Consider the following 15,006-nt stretch of genomic DNA (forward strand, 5'->3'; position numbering starts at 1 on the left):
TTTTGTTAAAATCGTATGCTAAAGGAAAATTATAAATTGTGTAATATAACTTGCGTATGGTCAAAAAATAGTAAAATTTGTAATTTTGTAATATTATCTAATTGTAAAAAAAAAGAGCTAAAAAGCTAAAAAGATTTATCCAATACAGTGGATTATCGCTTTTTTAATACGATTTTAAAGCTATCCTATAACAATCTAAAATTAAAACTATGCATTGAAAATGGATTACGATTTTTATTATTCATCATATTGTAAAAAAAAAGACCCAATAAAAAAGAGAAAGCTTTTTCAAGTTGAACATTTTGCCGCAAACTCAACGCTGCATTCGAATTTTTAGTATCTTTGCAGTGTAGAATTTATATGCGCTACGTGGTCTCTATTTGCACGGAATGATGGCACGTATCAGTATGTCGTCCTCGTTGAAACTTAATTCTTTTTTTTTTTTAGCAAAGAGCTTTTTTGCGTTTAAATGATTTACACGAAATCCGCACCGGAGAACGTTGTAAAAAAATGAGACAGATGAGCTGAATGATGGTACCCGGCATGATCGGATTATTGATTGGTAAACACGTTCTGCATTACATTTTCGTATCATTAAAACGTCATCATTATGCTGCACGACATTCAAAATCGACACGCCTACAATCAATAACAGCGACGATAATGACACATGTCTCCGTCGGACATAACGCGCAGGAAATCTGATGAATAGATATCAAATTCATCGAGAAATGTGTCGCCGATAATCAGTTGATTTTAGTTCGTAGGTTTGTGCACTCTGCGCATTATCGATATCATGAATATAACACGCGTGAAAACTAAGTGCACATAGACATTTGACACGATTCTAATGTTGACAAGTTGACAGATACGCTACGCGCGAATATTACTGTAATATCCAAAGTATAACCACCAAGCAGTATATTACGCACAATAATGTAACAATACTCACTTAATTCACTTGCGTTCTCATATGACTCAGCACGAAACTGACAAACCGTTTCCAATTCCAAAATTTGTTAAGGGTAAATAATGTAAAATCTAGAAAATAATATAAAATAAGTAAATAATGTAAAATCTAAAAAAAAAAAAAATAAAAAACTATAATTAGAAAAAAACTGTACAATCGAGAATTACTTTTTGGAAAAATCGAAATAGTTATAGGGACGCTTTCATTAACAAATCTACATATCTCCGGAATTTTTTTTATATATTATAAAGTTGCGATAAAATCTAACTCGCAGTCAGATTCTTCCGTATAAATCCATAAGAAATTCAAATAAACGTAATTTTTATTTTAAGTTATGTTGGAAGGAATTTGCAGTCATAAGATTCGAGAAAGGATCGCGGTTCTGTTCCCTCTTTAAAGAGGCAATCAGATAGATAAAAGACTTAATATTTAAAATAGGTTGAAATGGCATATATATGTATGGGTTATTGGGGAGCGATTTCGCGTAAAACGACATTTTTCTTCCTGCTCGAGATTAAATCTCTCTGGCAGGGCGCGGCGTGTCAACTGTTGAAATCCCTTTCGGAATGGAAATTCTGACGCGCGAAACGAGGGGAGAGGGAGGGGTGGAGGGAGAATGGTGCCATTAAGTGGAACGTCAGTGGATTTTCCTCCGTGGGGCATTGTTCCTTCTGTCGGGTAGAAAAGTCAATTTTCTAAAAACAATTCTGTCGACCACGGCCCAGGGAGTAATACGTACGAATCAAGCGACCAGCCGCCCGCGGAAAACCGGATGTGAACGAAATGAAATTACTACGGGCGCGCGGAAGAGAACGAATTTCTGTAACGGCGGGAGCGTCGGTGCGCGGGGATGGTGGAGGAGGACTAAAGTGGAATATAGCCCCGACAGGTTTGAAAATTGAGAAGAGCCAAAATCCTTTGGTCGCTTATCAATCGCCGGAGTTTACGATATATTCCCCCAGTCTGCTCCTATCAAATTTATCCGAAAATGTACGAGTTTTGCCAACGATGGCGAAATCGCGAGCGCTCGGATCCCAGATAGCGGCTCGATAGCGATCGTTGATATTACCTTTGGAATATTCCACTCGCACATAAAAAAAAGCGACGTATAATCTGATCATCTCTAACGGTTGATATTGCATGCTATGATGTATGCAATACTTTTTTATGCATATTTAAATATCCTACGAAATACTGATATACAGAAAATTCCATGGACATTGAAACGTTTTCCTCCCGGCTGCAGACTATTTGACCATTTTAAAGTTGATTTTCCATTCCGTTCCAAGTTTGCTAAAGAATTTATAATCGAGGAAATCCGATGTGAAGACATAATACATACTTTCTCTCTGTATTAATTTCGCGCGAATATGCATGAAATGAATGCCGAATAGATTTATACGGAATTGCTCCAGATACGTGTATAATATTTATATAAAATGTGCATACAAAGTAAGGTCGCGCGACGGTTGCGAAGAAAACTTTCGTAAACTTCGCAAACGCGGAATCAGATTTTTCATGGCGCGGTATAAATGCGACGTGTGCGTAAGAACAGCTTATGAGGTACCATTCATGGATTTTCGGTAAGAGCCTTTTGAGAGGGGGATTGAAAGCGTTCGCCACGACCTGAAAAGTATGCGGAGTCTAGGCCGCGAAATTCAGAGGGTTCTTGATGTAAAAACTCTTGAGGCAACTTCATGAGCCGGTGCTCGTAAGTTCGTGACACGGGTCCTCGGAAAGTTTCGGGGAAACGATTTACTTAGAGTACAACCGAGGTGCATTTCAGTTGTACATACGTATACTTTATTACTTGTATATACATGAAAATCTCAGTGCAATGCAGCAGCAAAATTGTCAAAAGTTATGCTAGTAAAATGCATACAGTTAACTGAAATTTCTACCCGTTATTATTTATGAACTCGCCTATTATTCATACGCACTTGTCCAATAATGAGATTTAATATGAATTAAAATGTACCTTTAAATTATTCGTCTCGCGAGATACTAAATAATGAAGCTGGTTAGGTTAAATTAAATCATATTATATCATTATTATTAATTTATTCGATTAGAACGAACAAATCCAAAATCAAAATCCTACATTAACTTATATAAAAAAAAATAATACGAAGAGATATAGTAAAATATAAAATGTGTGTGTGCGTGTGTGTGTGTGTATGTAATATTTGCAAGAATATTATATATAGAAAATATATATATTTATAAGAATTTATTAGAATATATATTTATATTTAATATATATTTATATTTAAAAATATAATATATATTTATATTTAAAAAAACTTTGTTATTTATATATATATATATATATATATATATAAAATAATGTTTTTTTAAATATAAATATATAATATATAAGTATATACTTATATATACTTACGTATTATATATAAGTGTGTGTGTGTATATATATATATATATATATTTATATATATATATATATATATATATATATATATATATAAAACTTTGAATGTAAACATTAGATCAAGTTTTAATCGAAAAGCTCTCATTTTCCATGTCTTACGGTAATCCATTTATTTTCCGGCGCACGAAACTAATCGGATATTCACAAGTAATCAGAAACTCAGTAAAGTTCGACGTAAACCAATAAATTTTAGAACCCGAAGATGGATTCGTACACAATTTGAGAACAGAGAATCTCGATTTAACGCAACTAAGAAATATTTTCTATAACTGTACTCTTTTGATTTGGACGTTGTATCCTTTCTGCAGATTTTCTTTGACGATATCGCCCATTAATCGAAGCTCAACTGCTTTGAAAACAGAGTTTTATAGATTTGTGACGACACGAATAAACGATTTATCTTTTGAACGTCTTGAATCTCTTTATAAAATCGCTTCGGGGCATTATTTTCTTTTCCATAATTTTTTTCAAAAAATGTTGGCACTCAGAGGACATTATTTGGATTAAAATATCGCAAAAAGGTTGCTAAAGGTGGAAAGATTTATCCTAATCGGTCTTGAAACGATCACCTACATGACACTTTCAATAATGATAGTACCGAGTGTCAGTGATCAATCACCTGAGCTTTCGTGCAGGTGTCGCCTGCACGCAGCGCGAGATATTTCCCTATCTGTCTGACGAGAAGTGGCTGTTACTACTGCGCGCGAAGCTGAGAAGCCGATAAGCGTCGCTTTCCAGAATGTTAGTCGATCGGGGAGCGTCACGCAGCTTTTTTTTTTCCACCTGGCAGTTTACATCGGAACAAGTAGAGCCGGATAATCGAGTATGCAAAGCCTTGATAACAGTTACTCTTAAAGCGCAAGATACCTGCGTTACCATGATCCGCACTTCCTGACTTGGATGGTGCAAAATTATACATGTGGCATAGATATAGAGGGTCTCAGGAGTCGGAGATTTAATCTAAATATTAGATACTAAAAGCTAAAATGAAAAAAATAGTTTTATAATAAATGTAAAAAAAATGAGTCAAAGAATTCATGAATAAAAAAATTTTATAAATTATAAAACAATGTTTGTCAAAACACGATTGACAGAAAATATTGCGTAGAATAATCATAGCAGCCTTGAATTATAAAAAAAAAAAAAAAAAAAAACGACCAACATAAAAAAGTTAATAAGGTACTTTAATTATACGAGCAAATTAATTAAATATCTGATAATAAAAGTAATTTGCGGAAAAATGCCGTAGAATTATTTTTAATTGCGGTCTCTATTTTCATTCTACCAGCTAACCTATATATCTTCGCGTGTTTACTGAAACGTAAAATACACACACGGATACATCGCAGTATAACCTTTGACTGCAAACGAGATGGCATCCCTCAGGCCCGAAGACGTTCAAATCCCTTTCTTCTTCCCTCGTCGTACATATACGTGAGATTAGCGTCCCGAGACTCGGGTAATTCGCGAAGCCGACAGAGAGTATAGGAAAATGCAGATAAGGACAGAGAGAGGAAGGCACGGATAAGGGAGCGAGAGGGAAATGAGAGAGAGAGAGCGAGAGAGAGAGAGAGAGAGCTGAAACAGAAGAGCCGAAGTTTCGTCGCGAGGACCGACGTCTTGTCCCGAGCAAGTTTCTCCAACGAGGTACCGAATCTTTCGTACCTCGTACCATCGGCGTATATACAGAGAGAGAGAGACGAAGACGGGGATGGGGACGGGGGAAGCCGGAGGGGTGTATATCGAAATCCACGAGACTTCCGCAGCAGTCTGCCGTTGAACTTCCGCGTACACGACGTGAGTTTTTCCGCGCTGCAAGAACGAACTCTCCAGAGGAGAGACAATCTCGCGTAATACATGCCGGGACATTATATAACATCATCTCGGGGTAAATGTGTTTCCTGGATTTCAACGATTTTACCGAATGTATGCACGCTTCCGCGTCCGAAACAAATGCCAATAAACATTAATCGTCGAATATACAACATGAATCAATTATGGGTGCCGTTGTTTGGCGCTTTTACACGTATTCTATTTCAAGTCCATTTGCGAATTCGATTACATGTGTAATATGCCTACATGTACTTTCAATTAACGAACATGAAATATTAAAAAGTATTAAAAGCATCGTTATCAATTTGGCAAACTAAATTTTCAGTTGTGCAAATAAAATAAATCTTATTAAATTAAATACATTTATATGTTATTTATTTATATAATTACTTTGAATATTATTAACGTAGATAGAATACTGAAAGATAGTAAAATACATGTTGTAAAATATATAAGCGAGAAATATTTAAAACTATATTACTATTGGAACAATAACTAACTTTCTATTAATTATATTATAAAATGACTGAATCCAAACATTCACATGGAAATGGCATCATATCAAGTTAATAACATTGCGTAGAGGGTTAATGCTATTCTACCATATTGCGTTATATCAATGGCACATGTATAAATCGGGTACTCTATATAAACGACAGCTATTGAGATGAAAAAAAAACGAACGTAGCGGAAAATATCATTTTTGTGGTCGCTTTTATTTTCTGTAAACGTCACAGTCTTTTATAGAATGCTGCATGCGACCGGCGCTTATTAAATGTTATCGGGCAAACGTCATTGAAAATAAAATGAACGTACCGCTTCCGCACCGAAATACAGACCACCGGCCTTTTCAAAATAAACAAATATGAGGTGAACCGAACTTCGGTAGCTTAACAATACAGAGGGTCGACAGATGCGAATAACGTTTAACGAAAAATGTCAAGGGGCTAATACACTAGCAGAAAAGTGATTACGGTTATCGTCATATCTAACACGCATATACAACCTTTGATAAATGCCGCTGCGTGCTAAAATCGAAATTTTTATATGTTTCGCAACACTTCCCCCCCGTCCCCCGCTGCGATTTATTAAATTCACGCTGCTGGCAACTGGTCAACCTGTATACGGAATTGAATGCGCGCGCGTTAATTTCGTTCCGCGCTACAAATGGCTTTCCTTTATTTTCACAAATTGCGAAATGTACGTACGTGTATTTCGACAGTTGGGAAAGGGATTACCCCACATTGTATGTCAAAATGTTTTATCGATGCCGGCGACGGAATTTATCAGCGCGTGATGACTAATGGATCCGCGCCTCGTCTCAAACTAAACTTACGTGAGAAATATTCGGGAAACATTTCAGAGAATATTATAACTCGCAAACTTGTGGAGGGCAGTGGACGATGGACATTACATCGTTAACAACTGGGTACTGTAATATTGTGTACTTCAGCTTCGTATTACGTGTGATATTTCGGTTTACCACAGCATAGTTGATTACCTATCTCGGAATAACTCTGGTTTACCACTGCATAGTTGATTGGCCATATCGAAATAACACGAGTTTATCAGTTCGATACGTTAAAGCGGCACACGCGTTACACGTCATGTTCGCCAACGCTGTCCAACGTTGATATGATAAGAAGTTTTCCGGGTCAGTGAATTCATGAACATTCTTCGCACCAGTCTACGACAACACCTGCCAACCATTTCTTCAAGTCATCCATCTACTTTGCACCCACGTTTTACATATTAAACTTCAGTTCAGTTCAGCGGAAGAAAATCACTAAAAAGTCTACGGGCAACATTCCTCTTCCATATTACACCGAGCGCAAATATTCTACATCTCTTAATGTACGAAAGCTCGCATCCGCCACGTAGAAATGAGATCTAAAATTTCTATAGAGTGTTTCTCAAGTCTCTCACGCCACGCTTCACATACGTGAATTCTTTGATCACTTTAGTGTTGAATTTTTCTTAATATTTTTAGTACCAGCTGTTTCCTCTTGGCAGTTCTTTAAGCTGATTTTTCCTTAAAATTCCTTAAGTGAAAAAGTTTTTTTTCAAGCATTATTTTTTTAGACATGTTATTATGAAATAATAAAATATTCAAAAAGAGAAAATTTTAAACATATTGTATTGAAATAATTGCGATTTAAAAAGAAAGAGAAACTTTCAAAATTAAAATTTGGATTTTGTGCGTGCCAGATTGTATCGATAGTAATTTAAATACTGCAACTGTTGAAAAAAGGAATATGGCATTTATTAACCAATACATTACACACAATACGATACATAATGGCAAACAATAGGATTCATATACAGACCAGTGTGTTTTTTCTGGAAACAAGGAATATCGTATCATAAGCAAGGTATAAAATGGACAAAAAATGGGGTACAATGGGGCTTATGCATTCGTCCTGTTTTCCCAGGACGAATTGCACAATACGCAAAAATCCATTGGATATTTTCCCGACCGTCGGGCGAACGGAAGTATCCAATCACCCGTATTTTGAGCAGAATCCATTGGAGAGCCAGATTCAAAATACCAGGATATAGATTATCGGCGGACGATACTTTTCGATTCCGCGGGGTACGAATGTGATCATAAAATTGGGGTTGCCAACGGGGACACTGGTAACGTGCATTGCATCAATGCAATCTATTGCAACACACTGCTGCAGGCTCAAAGCTAGGCTTTAACTAGTTTTCGATTTGTAGTATAGGATTGCAAGATACAATGATAAAAAAAAAAAATAATTCGTCGCAAAATTATATGTTACATAAATCATATCGAATAATATAGCGACTATGTATAATTTTGAAAAAAATACAATGACTATTTTCGAAAATATCATAAAAGAATCTTGATATAATTAAAATTTTCAATTATGTCGCTAATAAAAATATTTTTACAGAACGGAAGACAATTTTATAATAATATAATAACATGATATGACGCATATTGACATTTAAAAAAAAAATATATACGCAACAAACGCGATCTCTTTCCTTTCTTTCAAATTTATATATATGTTTACATATGTATTGCGAATCTGTAAAATGAATCTCCGACTTATCTAGACTATCGTGAATTATTTCGCATCCACGCCGAGTATCTACCGTGAGAGCGGAGAAATCATCCGAGTTGCACCCGAGCGACTCGGCACGTATACACGGCGACGAAAGTTGGAATGCCGGCGGGTGCATTGGGCAAAGGGTGAAAGGACGGGTCAGCCGGCCGGAAGGTAATGGGAGCGTAGGTTATACCCGTGGCCGCTCAATTAAATCTCGTCGACGTCGCGTGCAGGAAAGCGAGCGCAGCGTGCACCGGAGGCTTCCTTACCGATTTCGAGTGGGTGGACCCCGCTCTCAGAATTTATTAGTCCGTGCGACCGACCGACTAATCTCGGCTCGGTTAGTCCGAGCGACTATTATTCGCGAAGTGTGTGTCGGTTGATCGCAGAATCATCGAAATTAAATTGCACACGAAAGTGATAATTTTCCCATTATCGTCCGGCACACTTGAATTTTCTTTTTTCCTTTTTTGTTGCTAATGAATTTAGTATAATTGTCAATGCGTTACGAAGGAAATCCACATTACACGATGGTATGTGTGTAACAAAAGTGGTATATATCGGGAAACCTAATCTAATTCTCCGAACTAGTATAATCTAATTTGAACTAAATTGGACTTGATCTTGAATGTACACTGATCTTGGATATTCGCTTAAATATATACACGTTTCAGGATTAATTATCATTCAAGTTAGCTAGATAAACTGGATAGTGATGTTATAAATTATGAGTGTTGCAACTCAAGAAAACGTTGAAATTAAACTAAAAGCAAATTTTCAATATTTCTTTTATATTTTCTGAACACAATGACGTTTATGTTGTCATTCTAATTGACAACTGAATCGAACTGAGATATCGTAGAAATCCTTGAGTTGCGAAATCAAATTTGGAAAAGCAACTCGTGACGGCAAGGAGGTACGAGATCAATAACTATTAGAGTACAACAACAATGAGGGAAGAAAAATAAAATTTTTTTCTAGTTACCTCTTTCGGGCACGGGCTCACGCATACCCGAGACGAGATGGAGCTCGCTCTGCTTCGAGAAGATGCCGGGTATCTGCGCGGTGCAACGTAGATTCAAACGGCCGTTCGTGTAATGGAACGGCTGAAGAGTAAGACTGATCTCGCTCCACTGCATCCCCTCGTCGTCTTTCGTTCGCTGTTGCCTCGTGGTCGTCTCCACCTGCGACAAATCAAGCGTAAGCTCATCGTCGGTGAACGTGTGAACGTCGCGAGAAAAGGGATTCGCAAGTGCTAAAAAAGGTACGTGAAATCTTAGATGAAGGGCGAAGAGAGGGGGAGAGGGGGAGAGGGGGAGAGAGAGAGAGAGAGAGAGAGAGAGAGAGAGAGAGAGAGAGAAGCGGAAATGTAAATCTGCTTTCAATGAAATCCGTTCATCCGGAATCGGGAGGAGGTAAAACTCCCGTCCTGTCCCACCCCGCCTTTTCGTCATCCTGCGCGTTCAACGGCACACCGCGCCAAATACAAAGACGAGGGTTTCCACTTCGATGGAAAGTTAGAGGACCCGCTAGCGTTTCTGCCACCATGTTCTCTCGATTAATGTCCCTCCTTCCTCCTTTTTTTTCTCTTCCTGCGTGAAATCGTTTCTCGTCAAGCCGCGACAGCAAAGAGCAAGCCCGTCGAAAGTATTGACCGGAATGGTCGAGTTCCGGCTTTCTTAATGGATCATTATCGTCCCTGGAGTCGTGATAGCGTCGAAAGTGAGTTATTCGAGTGAATCGTACGGTAAAGTGATTTGTAAGTGAATCGTAAGAAGTTTGCCTAAACTTTCGTCGATGTAAGCGACGACAAAAATCGATAGAGCTGTAGGTATATATTGTCTTCAATGTACGCAAATCTTAAGATCGTTGTAAAGTATTTTATATTAATTGCAAAAAGAGAGAAATAATCGTAAAAAATTAATATATTTTGCAAAAACATGTTTATGTAAAATTTTTTATTTGGAAATGATTCAGCATATAATAAAAACTGTAATAATTACTTCTGATAAATATTACACTTATTTGCTTGTCTAATTATTTATTAAACTTATCTACTTCTGTACATGTGTCAATTAGCTGGTAATAATCTTATGTTTAATAGTTTCTTAAGTGATAATAATCTCAGTAATAACATAATTCCCGATTCATAACGTTATATGCGCACCTGATGCCAACATGGTACTGGAAGATAGTTGTTATAAAGTTTAACAGCATTCGCGTCGAACTAACGATAAATTACATAGAACATCTCGTATTACATAGATTACAAAATAGACCGGATGTATTAAAATTTCAATCCCAAACATTACGTTCAATATTATTTGGATAATACAAATAAAATAACAAAAGCTTTCTATATGAGACTTATGTATATATAATATTATAAAAAATTTTAAAAATCCTTACAAAATAATCTAAAATAATTATGAGAGAAACATAACAGTGGATTTCTAATCTTCTGGAATAACAATCAATACTGTGATGAAATTGAATCGTAGAAGATGACTTCTAATCGCAACCAATCAAATGAAGCCAAACAAAACCAATGATCAACTTCGTAATGAAGCCTCTACAATGAATGGTATTACAAAAATTTAATAATCCATTATCTTTTTGAACTTTAAATTAATTTAATTTTGCTAAAGTTTTTCAAAGGCAAACTATCCGTAAGTATAAAAGAGACTTTCCGCTGTTTTATCATTATGTCATAAAGTTCACGCTTTAATTAAATATGTATTAAGTATAATTTTTATCATAGTCCATATAAAAAAATATTAACTTAATAAAACAAAAATTAAATAAATAAAAAGACGATAAAAATTGCTGCAAATATATTACATTGTATACATATATATATACATGCTTGTCAAATTTAACGCTGTAATTATAACAAACAATATCGATGAAAGCGTATGAGCATCGCAGAAATGTTTGCTGATTTTTTTCTGAACTGACGAATTATGCAATTCGCGTATCCAGTATGATATACGGTGGCACGCGGAAAAAAGAATCTCGACCAATGATTAATGGCTGCATAGCATTGATACTTATCCCTTGACGCGCTAAGAGTGCGTCCAGCCGAATATAAATTCCGCTTTTTAAACAGCTACCCGTGAAATTCAATCTCGGAGGGAAGCGAGCGAAAGTGATTACAGCGGTTGAATACAGATTATGAGAAGGCGGTCGCTACGTCATATTTAAGCGCCCCGGATTTTCTTTGTAAGCATCCAAAGGAAGGCTATATCTCTTTTCCCACCGGCACACTTCCGTGTCCCGCGCGATGAGAAAATTAAAAAAATAAGAAAGAACGCTTGAGTATACCTAACGGATCGTGAAATTTTCTATTATGAGATTAAACGTGCTAGTCTTATCGAAGAAAAGATCCATTCTAATATTACGTCGCGCGGCATAATCAAAGCTTTGATGTGACGCGGATCCTTCCAATGTAACATCTAATATATCCCTGCGCGAGATTTCGAAAGAAAATTCGACTTGATCTTGTGCAAGACTGCAAAAGTGTAAAGCGAACAATGTTGCAATTTGTTCTTGAACTGAACTGCATGATTCGACAAACGAACGGTTCGTAAGTTTGCTAAATCTAGCAAAACTTTCTTTTCGATCTTTTAATTGCCTACTCCCATCAAAAGTTTTACGGATGCACTTTTTCAAGTCACCTTTTTATTTTAAGAATCTTTGGCAAATTTGAAGTTGACGCAAGATTTTATTATCATTTGAAGTTGACGCAAGATTTTATTATCATTTCAGAAACTTTTTATTTTCAGTAACCAAATATTCTTTGTAAAGTTAAATCTCATAAATTATAAAGTTTTACTAAAATAAATGTACTTATAAAATTAAACGGACATACAAATGTTATCATTATATATTTGCTTTTTTAAAGTTTTATTGTTAAAACTCTTTAACTTTTAACTTTCTCTTGAATAAGTATATCATTAAAATAATCAATCTTATTGATTCGGATTCTATGTATAGGTTTTTACAAACTTACACTTTAATGGACATATTTTTTGCAATTATAATAATTTTTAAAGATATATTTTGTAATAGAAAATTTCTTTAACTTTATAAATAAAAGGAGAAAATAATAAGGGATTTATATAAATAGATTTAAAAAATATAAATACACACAAAATTATCTCGTGTATCAAGAATGCGGAGAAAATGCCAACGATGTTTGCTTCGCATGCTTAACTGCGTTCTGCAGAATTTCTGCATACCCATAAAGATTACAGATTAAGATAGATGTAACTAGTATCATGTGTAATCTAAGTTAAATAATTAAGCGAGAAATTCGAGATCAAATTAAGGTAAGGATATCCAGAATACTTTCGATAAGATCACGGAAAGATTTACATTATTGCACAAGTATTGAGCGGAAACAGCATTTTAATTCTTCTCATTTTGAAAAATTTAATGAAATTTACTTGAAATCTAAACTTTAACTATTTCGTTAATGTCCTTTTTATAATGAAACATGTAAAATTTTATATATTAGATTATAAAGGAATTATGAACAAAGGAAAAATTCTCAACGAGATTACAGCTTTATTTAAACAAGATTTACTTAAAATTGACTAAGAAATATATTTTTATTCATTTTTATTTTCCCGAAGTTTAATTTAACACCAAGACCTTTTAACTTTTAATATTAATCTCTAAATTAGATCGTACTTTTTAATTTCGGAAGAGAAATTATTTTCACATTCATCCAATAAAGAGAAAAAGAGTGGGGGAGAAAATACTATTAGACCGTTGATTCAAAGCATTTTTTGCACAACAGCCTGCATTTTCTAATTTCATTATTCGTCATCTGAAAATGGAATTCTTTCTTTCCTTGCTATTCAAGGCGCAGATTACCAGAAATACAGCAGGAAACCCGCTGCGCAGCAGGCCATTACAGAGTTGTACACAACAGAGTTGCGAACGCGAGCGAGATATGAAATCTCGCAGTAATGCACATTTAATTGCACATATAGTACTTGTTGAATCGATGCGCGCATGTATCTGAAAACCAATATATTCGATTGATATCGCGAACGTGAAATCCGATTGGTATCGAGAAAATACGACCATCTCCATGGGGAGCGAAGCAATGCGAAAATAGATAAAAATATCCTTGGTATACAAGACAAATGAAATTTTTATAAAAAAATTATTCTAAATAGAAATATTTCATTCATTTCACGAGAGAAGCCTATTCTTATAGTTTTCTTTATATTTCTTTTAATCAAGAATAAAAATTATGAGGTATTCCATAAAATAAAAATCGCAAAAATGAACCGCATAACTTTATATTACAAGAGAAAATATAAATAGAAGAGATAAAATATTAAACAAACATCAAATAAATACTTCACATATAATTTAATTAGAAAAAATATTTTGGTATTCAGAGTATATTACATTGAAAAAAAGAAAAAAAAATAGAAAGAAAAATAATCACAGAATGGATAGATCGCAGGACGGACACGGATTCGTTGACGATGACGGCAATAACGACGGCGACGTAGCTGTATGTGATATGGAGGAGGATTGTTAGCGGACGATGCGGTTTTATGGTGCGCCATAATAGCAAGAGCATGCGTGTACTTATCATCACAATCACGCCGCACACCACACGGGGCATTTTGCCGCGTGTGTGCGTCACGTGATGGCCGGTTTACTTGCGGCATCCTGCGCAACACCCGGGCACACGGTGCTGCATCGCGCTGCTTAAATGCGGCACGAGATATCCAGCTGCAGTTCCAGAGGCCTGCATCGCACCTAAGGGCGTAGCCATGCGAAATCTCTGCGACAAGGTACGATTTGTCCCTCAAATTTATGCGGACGGACATGCTGGCGCGGCGTGGCGCGGCACGGCGCGGCGCGGCGTGGCACGATGTAACGCGGGAATGGGATACTTTTGACCTCGGTTATTCCGTGCGAACCTCAAGTTTCTCCCGGCCACCTTTGAAGTGTCGCGCGGTTTTCGGTGTAACCGCTCGCTTATGAAATATAACCCCCGGCCGCTCGCGTAGGTTGACTCATTTACGCCAGGGGCTTTAACGTCTCGAAATGGGGTATTACGGGGAGTCTCTTGTCCGTTGCGCCACACAGCCTTGGTACTTCCCCTTTCTTTTCCAGAACAATGGTCCATGATCTTTTGTATCTCGTATATATTCGTTCTAATTAGTGGCAATTCCTTGAATGGCATACCTTCGAAATAATTTCCGCACTGTGCGCCGAGGTAACAGCGCGTGCTCTTATTGAATCTCGGCTCGGAATGCATAAAACATCATGATTTTTTTGCGTTGCGTTGAATACATTACACTATATTAATAGTATTATTATTTCAGGTATTGCTTTTACCAATAATCTAAAAAATAATTATTAAAGTCCAGAATCAATGTAATAAATAGATTAAAGATATAAAATAATTTTTATATATCTGTATCATATGTATATATTGTAAAAATATTTAAAGTATTATTTAAATATTATTATTTTATAGTGTTATTTTAATCATAATTTGCGTTATAATAAAAAATGCATAATGAACGTACTGCAAACAAGATTTAGATGTACGGAAAAATAAGCAACGAGCGCTTGGCTGACTTTACGACGAATATACGTCAAAGCGTGGCAATGCGAAATTTTTCCAAGAATTTCAAAGT

General features: G+C 35.8%; 1 protein-coding gene across 2 annotated transcripts in view; it reads right to left on the bottom strand.

Annotated features, from left to right (window-relative positions):
• The window catches only part of LOC105428269 (uncharacterized), a 152,330-nt gene that overhangs the window by 22,277 nt on the left and 115,047 nt on the right, over positions 1-15,006 (bottom strand). The window contains exons 5-6 of one of the 2 annotated variants that reach the window (XM_011640481.2): positions 9,315-9,513; positions 953-1,041 (exon numbers count right to left, since the gene is read on the bottom strand). In XM_011640481.2, the coding sequence (XP_011638783.2) occupies positions 953-1,041; positions 9,315-9,513 (288 nt within the window). The remainder of the gene's footprint in view (positions 1-952; positions 1,042-9,314; positions 9,514-15,006) is intronic. The other variant, XM_011640482.2, reaches the window with a different exon arrangement.

The sequence above is a fragment of the Pogonomyrmex barbatus genome, unplaced genomic scaffold (genome assembly GCF_055798465.1).
Source record: "Pogonomyrmex barbatus isolate J1 unplaced genomic scaffold, ASM5579846v1 scaffold12, whole genome shotgun sequence".
NCBI lineage: Eukaryota > Metazoa > Arthropoda > Insecta > Hymenoptera > Formicidae > Pogonomyrmex > Pogonomyrmex barbatus.